This window comes from Anguilla rostrata, chromosome 10, assembly GCF_018555375.3.
Source record: "Anguilla rostrata isolate EN2019 chromosome 10, ASM1855537v3, whole genome shotgun sequence".
Taxonomy (NCBI): domain Eukaryota; kingdom Metazoa; phylum Chordata; class Actinopteri; order Anguilliformes; family Anguillidae; genus Anguilla; species Anguilla rostrata.
Window position 1 is genome coordinate 38233639 of NC_057942.1, and position 15065 is coordinate 38248703.

The window sequence follows — 15065 nt, forward strand, 5'->3', positions numbered from 1 at the left end:
GAATGTGTGCAAAGAATGTGTGCGTATGTGTATGTTTGTGTGTGTGCGCATCCATGTGTGTGTGTGTGCGTGTGTGCCTCCATGTGTGTGCGTGTGTGTGTGCGTGCGCTCCCTCCCTCCCTCCTTCCCTCAGGGTCCTGTTGAACAGAAGCCGCTCCTGTCGGCAGCACTGCCGCTCCACATCAGTGTAAACAGAGAGAAATTCGCCCAAATCTGCTCTGCTCCTGGTGGTGATTCTCCGTCTTTTAGGCTGTAACCGCGCCTTTGTGACAGGGGTCATCTGACCCCGCCCTCCACCCCGTCCCCCAACGGGATCTGCTCCCAACGCTGTCGGCGCTTCGGCTGGAAAATCTGAGCCTCGCTTTCTGGGACAAGAGCAGTGTTCAACGTGCGATCAGAGCGGACAACTCACAAATAAAATCAACCTCCGAAAACCTCTTCACTTCGCCGTTGTGGATACATCGGTCGTCACTCAGAATTAAAACAAAATCTGGTTATAAATTCTTTCTAGACACTTGCTTGAACAGCCCTGGCTTCTTGGTGACACTGGTTGTCAGTTTTAAAAAGCATCCATTTTCTGCTGTGTGTGTTTAACTGGAGGTTAAGTGCCTCAAATGGCTAGTCAGACTTCAGATTTCAATAAGTAATAATAGTAATACTGGACTGTGTTCATGTCATGATCTTAAAGCGCTTTACAGCGAAGGAGAGAAAAGCTTCCTGTACCTCAGCCACCACCAATGGTGATGTGTGGCGGCCATTTTGGAATATAATGCTCAGTGCGCCTCTGCTGATGTGGAGACGGAGGGATTAGAGATCTCTGAGCCTGCTGCTGCTCAGACTTTGGCACGACCCATCCCCTGCACCCCGGGTTAATTATTCGCGCGGGACCCCGAGGTGCATGTTTTTTTCGCCGCGTAGCCGTTGCGGGGGGGGGGTTTCTCTCCGCGAAAAAAGAAGGCCGATTAAGAGCTTAATCGCGATGTAATCGTGTTCATCTCCGTGTTACCTCGGCAGCCTGCTGGCTCGCCGCCTGTGGGGGGAGGCCCAGGCCTGCGATCGCACGCCGGCTCAAACGCGGGCGCTTCGATAACCGTCGAAAAATGGCGCGCGTCCCCCCCAAACGTAATTAATCCGGAGTACGATAGTGTTTATATCACGGTTTCTGGTTTGTTTCGTGTCTCTCTGCGGACGTTGCCTGCACGCGTTTGAATTAGTGCTACGGTTTCGGGTTAGCGAATTGACATTTTAGCGCCTTATCGACGTGGCGTTTTCGTTTTGCCGCCGCGTGAATGTCGCTCGCCGGGACCGTCACCGCTTTCGCTGTTACGCACGCAACGCCGTCTGACGCCGTAAGTCCTGTCCGCGAAAATTTAATTTGATTTCGTCTCCGCCTCTCCTTCCGACACGCGGCAATCTGCCGAACAGACGGAAGCGTTAATGAAACGTTACGGGGCGGCTTGTCGCGGCTCGCCCCGAGCCGAGCGGTCGTTTCCCGCGCCCCTGCGGGGTTCGGGAGCGCGTCGGAGGAGTCGAGTTAGCGCTTAGCGTCGCGCGCGCGTCCGCGAGGGGCCTGCCGGATTTCCGAGACGCGCGTTTTCGTTTTTTTGGGCGTGCGGCGGGCGCGCTCTCACACGACGTGATTCATAAATCGAGCCAGACCACGGAGCTCTAGACCCAGACAGCCCGTGAAATCGGGGACGGGTCTGGGCCTATTGTGGGTTCTCGTCCCGGAATAAATTACTTTTTTTTTGGAAACTGCCGACCGCTTTGCTTGCCGAGTCCTGAGTCACAGGACTTAATTTGAGCCGCTCGCACCGCGCGCGTCGCTCTTTATAAGCTCGCTTCTGAAGGGTTCGTTTCGCGGCGTGCACTAGAAGGGCGCAGAGAGGAAGCGCGGCACCCCGACTTAATCTACCGTTCGGCCCGGAATACACTCTCTGGCCTTAACCGCCGGAAAACTTCTTCTTTTTTTTTTTTTTCTCCCCGCAGTGTGAAAAGTTCGTTAAGAACTTAATTATAATTTGATTCTGTTCACCTGGATGTCATCGGATTTAGAGAGTCGGGGTTTATCACAGGGACGCTCACTGCAGCTGTGCCGGTACCGGACGGGTTTGCGTGTGGTCGGCCGTCCAGTACCTCACACCTGCGCTTTGGCCACCTCTGATCCTCTTGGTCCTCATTGGGTCAGTCTGGGTAAAGGGGTGGGGTCGGAGGGTCAAAGGCGGGGTTGTCCCAGGTAGCTTCTTATCAAAATATGAAAGCAGCCAACTTTGAACGGGAGTGTGAGGTCAGCCACAGGGAGGCCGTTAATGTGAGGTGATCTTATAGCAGTGTTGGCACCTCCAAGGCCTGATGGACAAACAGGGCCACTGGTTTGAGGTGCCAGGCTTTAGGCTCTAGTTCGCTGGCTGGCCTGCTTGCGTGAATGCGGCTTATTGAGTTTGTCCGTCACTGACTTTCTTCTTCTCTCCTCCTCTTCTCTTCCAGAACTGAGCTCTGAAAACCTCCGCACCTGCTTCCAGATCATCAACGCCTACACTTACCTGTCAGCCACCGATTTCCTACAGGTGAGACCACAAACAGTAGGTAAAGAGTGAGTTTTAGTAAGGAAATGCTCACTTCCGGAAGTGATGATTTGAAGATGGTGCATTCTGGGTAACGTAGTTTTGAGCGGAACTCCACAGCTTTGATAACAGTGAGCTGTATACTGTATGTGCTATAAATGAGCTATAAATGTTGTACCTGTGGTGCTAATGCGCTGTGAATATTCTAGTGGTGTTATAAATATGCTGTGAATGTTGTAATTCTGTTGTATCCTCTAGGTGTAGATGCTGGCACTCCCTCTCAGTTCAGTCTCATTCTCTGACCCTTTTGATGTAGTGCAGAATTGACAGGAAACGGCAACAAACAACAATTAATTACAGAGCTGAAGGGAGAGGTTTCTCCACTGCGCTCATGAGTCACAGCCCCTCTCTCTCTGTCTCTCTCTCTCTCTCTCTCTCTCTCTCTCTCTGTCTGTCTCCCCCTCTCTCTCTCTCTCTCTCTCTGTAGAACTATGCAGAGTCGCTGTGTCGCTCCTTCTGTGGCTTGCTGAAAGACATCACTACAGAGGGTCAGGTCCAAGTGCTGAAGGTAGGCAGGAGGCCACACAATCTCTTGCGCTCTCTCTCTCACACACACACACACACACATACAACTGCACACTCACCCCCCACACACACACACACATACACACACCTGTGCACTCACTCCGCGCACACACACACACACAAACACACACACACACGCTCTCTGTCTCTTTTTTGTGTGAAGCAGAAGTGAATGAAACATTTTATCGATGTTTCAAAGCCAGAAGTCCCATAGCAGCAATTAGGCAGAAATAAAAAAACATCAGTCAGAAGTCTGTAATTTTAAGCTCTTGAAGTGCTGCTGTGACTTACGCCCTGACCTTTTGCTGTTACTCCAGAAATACACCCTCTCCCCTCCCTCAAATTACCCAGAGTCCCCACTGCTGGTGTCACAATCTACGTTTCCAATAGCTGCTTGCCGTTTTGTCCTGTTTTTTTGGAGTGATGATGGCGCTTTCTGTGTGTTCCTGGAGTCCTTGCGCGGGGCCGGGGGGGGGGGGGGGGGTTGGAGGCACCATCTCCAGCACAGATCCACATCTGTTCCGTTATTCGAAATCCAGTCCATCCCTCCACCCCCCTCCTCTGCTGAGACGGGTTTGTTCTGAACACACCCCCCCAGTCCCGCTGTGACTGACAGATGTGAAAATCGTTTGTACGGAACCGAGTTTCTCTGACCTGTTTGTAGAGTTTTGACTGAGTTTTTTTAGACAGACTAAATGTGGGGCATACGAATGAATGTGATCTCTGATCGTCCTTCTTTCGCTGAGCCCTCGTGGGTCTGTATTCATGTTGTTTATTTTTGGGCTAAGTTATTTATTTTTTTTATTTTGTCATTTGTTTGGAGCAGCAGGGAGCGCTGGCGGCTTATCGTTAGCCTTAGCGGTAGCATTAGCGCTTCGTGTTCGGCCTGCTCCGATGGGGGCGCGAGCGGTGTGGACGGCGCCTGTCCCAACGACGCACGGGCCTCAGCTCAAGACCAGAGGCGTCTGGCTGCGGGTGTCAGAGGCGGATTCGAGAACTTAAGAGAGGGCAGTCTCCGCAGAGGCGATTAAACCATAAACCCTGACTTCCTTTATCGATGTTTAAACAGGAAGTGCTCCCAGAACACTGTCCCTGAAGTGCGGGGCGTGTTATTTTGTTTTCGTGCGAGCTGTCTGACACCGCGGAGGTCGAGGCGGCCGCTTGGGGGGGGGGGGGGGGTTCGCGCCCTGAAGTGTGACTGGTCCCCGCCAGCGAACTCCCCCAGAGTGGGTGGGGGGACAGCCGGTGGGGATTGTGTCGCTCCTCTCTTCTCTGTCTTTGTCTTTATTGAGGTGTCAGAGGCGGGGTCGGAGACACTGCGTTTGCTGCGACACTTAAGGAGTTTAAAGTTGCTTCGGTGATTTTGTACTTTTCCGATCGATTTTCTGTCGCATTGATGCTTTGAAATAACCTTGCGGTATTTTAAAAAAGCAGCTTGTGTGTACCTCTGTTTGTCCCGAGAAACTGCCCCGACGCCAATATTATCTTTTATTCCTAGCGGTTCAGTGGGGAAGGATGTACCCCTGAGCCAGGCTGGTTCCAGCTCTACAGTGGGAAAGGGTATCTAGTTTTTAGATCATTTGAGAAACAGACACTATCTTTTGTGTGGCCACAGGAACGTGTTTGTTTTCTCTCTTTGCGCTTCTCCTTGCTCTTCGCTTCGCAAACACGACAGGAAACATCCTTGGGGAAATTCCTCCACGTTTCGGGTCTTATCTTTGTGAAAGTCCTGGGGTGTCCTGGAGAGCTTTCTCTGCTTTGAAAGTTTTGTGATGTCATTACTTCCCAGAGGAGACACAGGGCAACATACTGGGAGTCACAAACCCTGTGTGGCTACGTACCGAATAACGATCCATTCCTTTTAAATTTGAATGCAATCTGGGACATTTCATTGAAATCATTGCTGATTGAAAAGCTTCATGTCTGAATAGATCAGTGGTTGTTTAGGCCTGCTAACTGAAATCTAAATGTTTTTTTAGAGCGGTTCCAGTTTCAAGCGGAAACCAAGATGATGCTATTTGGTTTTATTGCATGGAAAATACTTTGCTACTGGCGGGGTTTTAACAAATACTTGTCTACAGATATCACCTCGTTTGTTAAGGAACAGAAGTAAACCTAAATTCTTTTTCTGGGGCCAGCCTGGTTCCAGCTGTACAGTGTGAAAGGGCTATAACGAGTCAGCAATGCTGGCATTGTAGTTTCAGTCTCGTTTGGGTAAATTAACTTAGAAGCTTTCACCATTAAACTATCTTTAAAATGTTCTGTGAAAATGTACCCAGTGGACTGAAAAGGAGAGCTCGATCTTTGGATCTTTTAATGAAATTAAACATTTAATCCAGAAATATCTGAAATGTGATTGCAGGCTAACCCTCGGTGCCATTATCGCAGTTCTTAACAGGAAAACTTGATGTGAAACTTAAGAGACTCGGAAATGTAAGACTTAATTTAGTGATTCCGTGTAAGTGGTCGTTGCGTCAATCAAGTTGAGACTTCATTGTAGTTTTTTTTATTACCTCTTTAGTTGTGGGTTTCTTTATTTTTTAAAAGCAGATTGAAACCTCTCTGCCTTTTACTTATCAGTGTTCATTGTATTAGGAAAGGAAATTTTTTCTGTTTCTTAAAAAAAAAGAAAAAGAAATCAATTCACCACAGGAGACAGGCACTCTAAACAGGAATATAATTCTCAGATCCTACCAGGTGAGTATTTCAGCTATTGTATTTATTTTGATCTTTCATTTCCGTATTATTTTATTTTCAAAGTGCTTAGAAGAGAAGTAGAAAGGCGGGCATACGGACCATTTTACTCTAAAATGTTTTCTCAAACAGAAAGGCCATTAGCACATTATAAACCCGCTGCAGTCTTTTTGTTTTTTTTGGGGTGTCATCTTTTGTGAATTAGAATTTCAGAGACCACCCCCCTCTAACCCTGAAGCCGTTACAGGATCAAGTCGTTTGAGCCCTGCCTGCACGCAGAATCGCTCTCTTCTCATTACATTAAATTAAATTACATTACATTACAGGCATTGAACACTCTATCAGACGACTTACACAACTTTTACAGCATTTACATCCCTTATACGCTGATATATACTGAAGCAGTGCAGGTTAAGTACCTGCTCAGGTACAGGCAGTGTCTTAGGCGAACTGCACCTTGGTACAAGCCAGTTCCTTACCTGTGCTACCTCCGTCGCCTTCTCTTCAACTGACAGACAGACACAGGAACGCGCACTTTTGCCCCGAGGAGAAGGGATGTTGCGTAATGTTAATCAGTCAGCCAGTCCGTGTGAAGTAATCGGTCGTTATTTTCGTACGGCAGCGCGTGCGGCGTCGCAGACGGGAAGCCGCACACTGCCTCACGGTGGGGGGGGAGTCTCCTCGGGGGAGAGAAGACAGAAGACGGCTGAGCCCCTAGCTGAGACAGTTTGAGAAAAAAACCATAAGATCGCCCCCTCGAAAGGAGATCGAGCTGAACCAATCACATTACAGGCATTTAGCAGACGCACTTACCCAGAGCGACTTACACAACCTTTACGTAACATTTACATCGTATCCATTTATATACAGCTGGATATACACTGAAGCAGTGCAAGTGAAGTACCTTGCTCAAGAGCACGTCAGTGTCCTACCCGGGAATTGAACCTGTGGCCTTTCGGGTTGCAAGACCAGTTCCTTACCCGTTATACCACATTGCCGCCCACCCCCCCTTGAGCTGCTCGAGAAAGACGGTTTTCGGAGTCGCTCCCCCCCCCACCGTCGCCACCTCCAGTTTCGTGCGCCAACGTTTTTTTTTTTCCCGGAAAAACAGACATCGCTCGAGGAGGCTGTTTGGGCTCGATCCGCCGCTCACGTTTCCTTCAACGCGTCCCCCGGGCGCCCACCGCTCCGTTTTCGCGAAGTTCTGTCTGACCGCCTCCTCCTTGGCGGTAGTTGCCGCTAACCCTTCGAGCGTCTTCGCCCGCCCGTCTCTCTCTCTCTCTTTAATCGCTGCCCTGCTTTAGCGTTCCAGGCCGAGCAGATCTCGGCCCCTGTGACTCACGCGCTACGGGGGGGGGGCGAATTTGATTAGAATTTTTTTTTTGAAGGTGCTTAAAAAAAAAATGTAATGATAAATAAATATGAGAAGAGGAACGCCCCCCCGAGTCGCGCCTGTTGTGCTTGGGGGCGGCCAGGTGAAGGAACAGCCCTGAAGGATGAGCCTTGTCAGGACTGAGAACGCTCGTTAAAGTGGTTTTAATTTCGTAGCAGTCACCGCGCCCCCCCCCCCCCCCCCACACTGAGCGATCTGCCTTTTGGAGGGCCTGTCCGCCTCCATATCCACAGCCCAACCTACCTCTTCTCTCGCCGTGGAAACCGTCCGCCCCAAACGAAATACTGGCTGAGGAAATACTTTTTATTGGGTCATTTCTCTAAGTGTTCGTGTCTCTCTACCCCTGGAGGGGGCAGATGAGGTGAGAAGGGGCTGGGGGTGGAGGGGTTCCCTCTGATTTAAGGGGAGCAGTCCAGTATCATTCTGGATGCAGCAGTTCGGCGATCCTGGGAAACAACTCCGGGCGAAGTGAAGCAAAGGGCCCTGTTTCTCTTCTGTTCTTTCCGGATACGGCGCAGCCACGCGCTGCCCTGAATAGATTTTTGAATAATCTGTTTACCCGTGTAACAGATGTGTCTAATTTAAACGCGCTCTGGGACCTGTCCTTTTGATGAACATGTTTCGGAAGGTAACCCCGCCTGTTGTTCACGGGATGCGTCTGGGGGTACGCCTCAGCTGTCCCAGAGCAGTTCGAGCTGGGACACAGAGCCTTGGAGGGGTTGTAGATGGCACCGTCGCTCCGGAAACTGACATGATTTTGGGGTCCTTGTGGGTTTGGTTTGGGGGGCCTCCTTCAGCTCCTGTTTTGTCTCCTAATGGTTTAATTAAAATTGTTAATTGGGGCACTTGCCGCACCTGGTGGACGTATTTCTTTCTGGTTGCGCATTAACTAAATGCTCCAGGCGCATTTGGGTGATGCATGGAACTGTGTGTTACCTCGTTTATTTGTCCAATCGGCTTCTGCTTAACGCATTTACTCACGGTTTGCTGACGAAGCAAAAAAAAATAAAGTTGCAGGCTCCTGTTTTTCTTTTGTTTAAATACGCGGCTTTAATCAGTACCTTGTTCGGGTGGGTTCCCTGCTTTCTTCCACAGCTAATGCTGACTGTCATCGGCTTTTAATTGAGTCCGTTTTTTGTGGGTGTTTTCTGATTCAGTTCCCTTGTGAATGATTGTCATTTTTGAAACGGCTGCTCTACACACCTGGATGTGAACCTGTAGTTCCTATTATTGGGAGAGAGGCCCAGCACACTGACCACAGTGTCCCTTGTCATGTGACACTGGAGAAGCTCAGCACACTCACCACATGAGTCCCTTGTCACATGATAGGGGACAGAATGTGTCCTTGCACCCTGGAAAATTGGAAAACGTACGTTTTTAAAAAATTATTATTCCTTTCCACCCCGAATGTGAGGCACCCCCAGGAGGTTTGTACGCATGCGCCATTTGTTCTTGGCTGTAATTTCTCTCCGTTGACAGACTCCAATTTCACAGGAGCTGTCACTTCAAGGCTGCTGTAGAGGGACAGGGGATTCGTTTGCGTCACGGGCGACGGACGGACAGCAAGAGCTTTTCTAAAAAAACGACACTCGCCAACTCCTCCCCCCCCCACGAGGCAGTGCTGATATTTAAGGATGCTCGACCAGCCTGTCTTGGATAAATGTTTTTCCTTGGAACCTGAGGAAGCTCTGATTTGACGAATGACTACGCCGGAGTTCCTCCTTAAGCATTTGCGCACATCCATCAGAGGCGTAAACATAAAAGTAGAGCCGGGGGGTGGGATTGGGGGGCTGGCTACACCCTGTTTGTGTGTCGGCAGGGAGGTGTGGCAATGGCCTTCTGATGTCGGTTCCCTGAAGCCGTTCTGGGTACTTTGCCCTAGCGCACAATGGCTGTGCCCCGTCCAGGAATCAAACCTGCAACCCCTGATGCTGTAAAGCCCTGTTCTGTGATTATTACATTGCATTGTAATATAATACTATCGCCCTCCTGCCCTCAAGCCGTGGAGGTAATTTTGTTGCTGCAGCTGCAGTGTTTTTCAGAGTGTGGGTGATGCTAATTTGTTTAATCTACAATCTCCCCTGGAACACTTGGGCTGCGGGGATTTGTTTTCTCTTTGTTTACAAATGGCTGCCCTGTTCTTCTCCCGTTGGCAGTCACTGTGTCACTGTGTATTTTCGTAAAATTTTAATAAGGCCTTGTGAGTAACTGCTCTTATGAGCTTCAAATTTCGCATTCTGTGGGGAGGGGAGATGGAGGGGGGGAAACAGGAGGAGGAGGAAGGAAGGAGAGAATGAAAGGAAGGATGAGATGGGAGAGTGTGTGTGTGTGATAGAGAGAGAGAGAGAATGAGAGAGCAAGGGCTAGATGTGGAGGGAAGAAGAGAGAAAGTATATGAGAGGGATAGTGAGAGATAAAAAGAGAGAGAGATGAAATGGGGAGCTGAAGAAGGAGAGGGTGTGGGAGGGAGGAAGAGAGGCTGAAAGATGGACAGAGAGAGAAGGAGTGAGAGGGTGCAGGACAGAGAGAGAGAGAGAGAGCGAGAGGGTGAGTGACAGATAGAGAGAGAGGGTACGAATGAGAGGGTGAGGGACGGAGATCGAGAGAGAGAGGGTAGGAGTGAGAGGGCAGGGAACGGAGAGATATCGAGAGGGAGGGTAGGTAGGGAGTGAGAGAGCGAGAGAAAAAGGGGGAGGTAGGGAGTGAGAGGGTGTGGGACAGAGGGAGAGAGAGTCAGAGAGAGAGGGGGAGTGAGAGGGTGTGGGACAGAGAGAGAGGGAGGGAGAGAGTCAGAGAGAGAGAGAGAGAGGGAGGGAGGGAAGGAGGGAGGGAGGGAGGGGGGAGTGAGAGGATGAGGGACAGAGTGTGCTCTTTTGGGAATGTGCTCCGTGACCAGAATTTAAATAGTGTCCCTGAGAGCGCCAGCGGAGCGTCGAGGGCGAACCCTCCTCCGGTCCGCCGCCTCAGCCTGCCGCGAACCCCGCGAACCCCGCGGCGTTTCCGTCCCACGATGCATCAGTCGATGAAGCTTACATTCCATACTTTTATGTATTCATATTTTACGCAGTCCGCTGCTCATGCTGGATATCCCAGAATCCCCTACAGGGTGTCGTGCAGCTGCGGCGTCCAAAAAGTGGCAAATCGTGAAAATTTCACTCCTGCTGCTGACGCCAAAACCCTGATTCTTCTTTCTTTCGCTCCTTCTCTTTTTTTGGGGGTGGCCCGGTTTGGTGGGGCCCAATGTGAGATCTTTTCACAGGGGCTCAAATTCCCCGGCCGGTGTCCCTGCCCACCCGTCTCTCCCCCCCCAGGCTTCAATATTGACCCGGATTGCTTTACTGGCACGACAGGAGAAATCTTACACTGCCCCACAGCACAGATGGATTTACAGACAGCGTAAAAAAAAGTTATTTACTAGCAATACTGTCGAAAATAAGATGAATTTATGAATGCATGTGTAGTCTCTCTCTGTCCCTGCAGTTTGTGGTGTGAGGTCACATATTGTACTGCCACTGTCATACAGTAATTCTCCCTTCCCAAAATGGGTTGTTCTTTTACTTTCTCTCCCTCATTCACTCTTGTTCTTTCTCATTCTTCCTCTCTTTTCTTCTTTCCTTCCTTTTTACTGCCGACTTCTATTTCCACTCTTAATTAATAAGCAGACGTTTTTGTGTCAATTTTTTCCTCTTTAAAGCCCCTGCCTGAGACACTTCGAGAGTACACTCTGTCTCCCTGCAGTCATCAGCGGACAGAAGAAATCGGGAGGGGGAGAAAAAAGAGCATTTCATGAAATGTATGCCCGATATAAAATAGCATGTCGGAGAAGAGCACAGGGGCGTTCTGTGTGCTATAAATGCCTTGTAATTCATTGGCCAATAAAACTGGCTCGGAACCCCCCTGTGACTGGACGTTAATGTCGCGCTGGCGAACGCTGACTCAGTCTGGCCCGTAATGATCCTCCTGCTCTCGTCATAAAAGAGTAGGAGGTCTCCCCAGGGCTTCCCTCCGGTCCGCCATTCTGGATCGTCTTGTTGCCCGTTCGACCCATGGTTTTAATTGGCTGAATAAATCCCTCCCCTCTGCGACCCGCCCTCGCCTCGGCCCGATGCTGTAGGAAGTGTTCTGGCACGGGATGGCGGCTGCTTTTGCCACGCTCGGCGCTCGAAGCACATGCTTCGCGCCCAGGTGGGTTGATGCATATGGTGTTTTTCGGAGTGCCATTTTTTATTTTATTTTTTATTTTTTATTTTTTTACTGTATCTGTACAAGTTCAGCTCCCCTCTTCAAATACAGGGATTTGAACCAGCAACCTCCTCTTACAATCTCGGGTTGCCTGACCTTTCTTTGTTCCGCAAAGGTATGGCACGCAAGGCTGTTGATAACAGCTTTGAGTGGCTGCGTTCGTAACTATGTCAACAAACTCCGTAATTAATAATTCATTAAACCGTGTAATTAATGCTTAATTGCTGGCGGCGGGCAGAGAATGCTTTTAATCTTTCTTATCTCGGAGCGACATGATCCGTGTGGCGTACTCCTCTTTTATTGCAGTTGTTTATTTGCATTTTACATGGCCAGACTATTATTGTGGGCGGCTGAAGAATTATTATTTCATGTCCTGATTCTCCCCGGTGCTCTTTCGCACTTTTAAGAAGCGAGGGATGGGAAAAGAAAGGAGAAAAAGAGGCACTCCAGCAGGTGATTAATCCTTAAGAAGGTCATGACTCCCTGTTTCAGATGGAATGGAGCTCGGGTGTAATGAACCAAGTATCCTCTTATTTTTGCATGCTCTCCTCTCCCCCCCCCCCTCTGTTTTTTCACTCCCTATCGCTCTCTCTCTCTCTCTCTTTTTTTCTCTCGCTCTCAATTTTTTCCCCTCCTTATCTCTCTGTCTCTCTCTCTCTCTCTCCTATTTTCTTCGTGTCTGTATCGCTCCTTGCTAATCACCCGGAGGATTAATTAGCCGTTTGAGCCCAAAACGCCCACAGTCAGGCATCTTAAGCTCCAGGGATCCGCCCCCCCTCCCCACCCTACCCTACCACCCCCCACCCCCCCCACCCCCCCCACACCCCACGCCCCCGCCCATTGTCCAGTCTCCAGCACACAGAAACTCAGCCAGTTGCCCACTCCTTCTGCTTTAATCTGCGATAAAGGACCTCAAAAGCCGTCTCAGAATTCGAATAAAAGCCTCCAAATATTTTCCAAAAAAAAAAAAAAACGAGAGAGAAAAAAAAGACCTGCTGTCTTTTTGTGACTGAAGTGAGGTTTCATCTGGCTGTTTTAAAAAGCGTGTGATCTCCTTTTTGTCAGAGGGTTTAGTGTGAGCCTTCCTGCCGCGGACGTGCCCCGTTCTGGCGGCTGTGATGCTATCGCGCGTTTCCATTGAGCCACAGTGGGGAAAAAAACTGTTTAATGCAGCAAAATGCCCGTTTAATGCTAATGAAAGACGTTTCACACTTTACCTGTGCGTGTGTGCAACACATAACAATGTGTCCGACAAATTCCTAAATGTGGTTGTGTCTAACTTTGAAAGAACTTACTGCTTTAAAGGAATTGTATGTTTTTGTGTGTGTGTGTGTGTGTGTGTGTGTGTGTCTCCAATCACAGCTATGAGACATTTTCACATCTCTCTCTCTCGGCAAGTGTCTCAGAGGCAAGTCTTAGGCATATGGTTTCTGAACCTCGTTCAACGTGTGTGCTGGTTTACAGCCACAGTTAATGAATTACACTCTTCTCTCTCTCACTCCCTCCCTCCCCTCCCCTCTCTCTACCCCCCTCTCCCCCCTCCTCCTCCTCCCCCCTCCTCTCTCTCTCTCTCTCCCCCTCTCTCTCTCCCCCCCTCCTCTCTCCCTTCTCTCCCCCTCTCTCTCCCTCCCTCCCCCTCTCTCTCTCTCCCTCTCTCTCTCTCCTCTCTCCCCCTCTCTCTCTCTCTCTCTCTCTCTCTCTCCTCTCTCTCTCTCTCTCTCTCTCTCTCCCTCTCCCTCCCCCCCCCTCTCTCAGGTAGTTGAAATAGCCATAAAGGTGAGCCCCGTTTTGGGCTCCCACATGTTCCAGCCCCTCCTGCCTGCGGTGCTGCGGGGGATCGTAGATGGGGAGGTGAGTTCCCCCGAGACGGGGGCGCGGTCAGAATCCCAGAGGCGTGCACGTGCACGGACCACCCGAAAGGGCACCAGCAACGTCAATCAATCAACCGGTCAGCCTGTCAGCCTGTCAACCTGTCAATCATTAGGTTGTCACGGGGATTTCGATCTCCAGGAAAAAAAATAAAAAGCAAGTTTGCCTGGAAACTGATCTAAACTAAATTCCACTCTGCTGAGTTTGCAGAAACCTGCAGACAAAGCAGCTTTCGTTTATAACTTCATTGTTTTTATTTTTATTATTATTGTTGGTCGCAATATGGGGCTCATGCCCAGTCTGTCCCCAGCCCTCCCATTTTGTGTTTTCAGGGAAAGTGTCTCTGTGTAAAACGCTCTTATACTTGCTAATAAACTGTAATGGGGTTGTGTTATGGCTATTGTGTTGTTGCTGTAATGTGCGCTGAGCGCCCTTTTTGTGTGTGCGGGCCGGCTCCACAGAGGTATCCCGTGGTGATGTCCACCTACCTGGGTGTGACGGGCCGGGTCCTGCTGCAGAATTCCGGATTCTTCTTCTCCCTCCTCGCCCAGATGGCTGCGGACCTGCAGCAGGAGGTGAGGAGCCTCGAGGCCCCATCCGTCTGTCTGTCAGTGTCTGTCTGTCTGTCCCTCTGCCTGCCTGCCTGCCTGTCTGTCAGTCTGTCTGTCTGCCTGCTTGTCTGCATATCTGTCTATCTGTCTGTCTGTCGCTGTCTGTCCTCTCCTTTCTAGTTCCAGTCTGTTTCCCGTCCTGCCAGCTTGTCTGAATTGTGCTATATTCTGTTTGTCCCTCTCTTGTGTTTCAGTTCATTGTCAAAAGTATGTTTATATTCTGTCCATCTTGTAAATTGTTTTCTGTCTGGGGTCTTGGTTCATCATCCTTTTCATAACGTATCTGCATAAATAAATATTTACAGTGTGAGGGGCATCGTATTTACGGTCACATTCCGCAGGACACGAGACCAGAACAGAACTCGGACCGACTCGGTGGTTTAATTTCTGCGTGCGTAGCCAGCTGTGTAACCGGATCAGAGCGCCTCCGAGCTCCCCTCTGTGTGAAAAGCCACTTTGCGGCATCTCGTTTGCGCGTGTTAGAAGGTTCCGGAACGGCGGGCGGCGGCTTGCGTCTCGCTGTCCGCCCCGGCGTGTCGGTCACGGGGACGGGGACGCGCGAGCGTCGAACCCGAATGACCCGAGGAGGAGCGGGGTGGGGCTTTAATTCCGCGGGAGTGCCTGGCTGAGAGGCCGGAGAGGGAGGAGCCCATTTTGTGTGAGAGAGAGAGAGAGAGAGAGAGAGGAGGAGAGGGGGGGGAGGAGAGAAGAGAGAAGAAAGAGAAAGAGAGAGGAGTTTTTCGTGTAGGTGAAATCACTTTCCGGATTTTTTTTTTCTGCTGTTGCTGACTGCAGGTGGGCGGGGTTTGTTTGTGACAGGCAGATCAGCTCCTGGGCATGCTGATTGAGATGTGGGCGGGGTTTGTTTGTGACAGGCAGATCAGCTCCTGGGCATTCTGACAGTGGGTGGGCAGGGTTTGTTTGTGACAGGCAGACCAGCTCCTGGGCAGCCTGATTGAGATGTGGGCGGGGTTTGTTTGTGACAGGCAGATCAGCTCCTGGGCAGCCTGATTGAGATGTGGGCGGGGTTTGTTTGTGACAGGCAGACCAGCTCCTGGGCAGCCTGATTGAGATGTGGGCGGGGTTTGTTTGTGACAGGCAGACCAG

The 15065-nt window shown here is 50.2% G+C and overlaps 2 protein-coding genes across 2 annotated transcripts in view; both read left to right on the forward strand.

Annotated features, from left to right (window-relative positions):
• Positions 1-15040, forward strand: part of ipo11 (importin 11) — a 94056-nt gene extending 79016 nt beyond the window's left edge. The window contains exons 22-26 of the mRNA XM_064296900.1: positions 2488-2567; positions 3052-3132; positions 13234-13329; positions 13809-13922; positions 14945-15040. Of these exons, the coding sequence (XP_064152970.1) occupies positions 2488-2567; positions 3052-3132; positions 13234-13329; positions 13809-13922; positions 14945-15025 (452 nt within the window). The 3' untranslated portion in view covers positions 15026-15040. The remainder of the gene's footprint in view (positions 1-2487; positions 2568-3051; positions 3133-13233; positions 13330-13808; positions 13923-14944) is intronic.
• Positions 1-15065, forward strand: part of cbwd (COBW domain containing) — a 244096-nt gene that overhangs the window by 164268 nt on the left and 64763 nt on the right. The window lies entirely within an intron of this gene.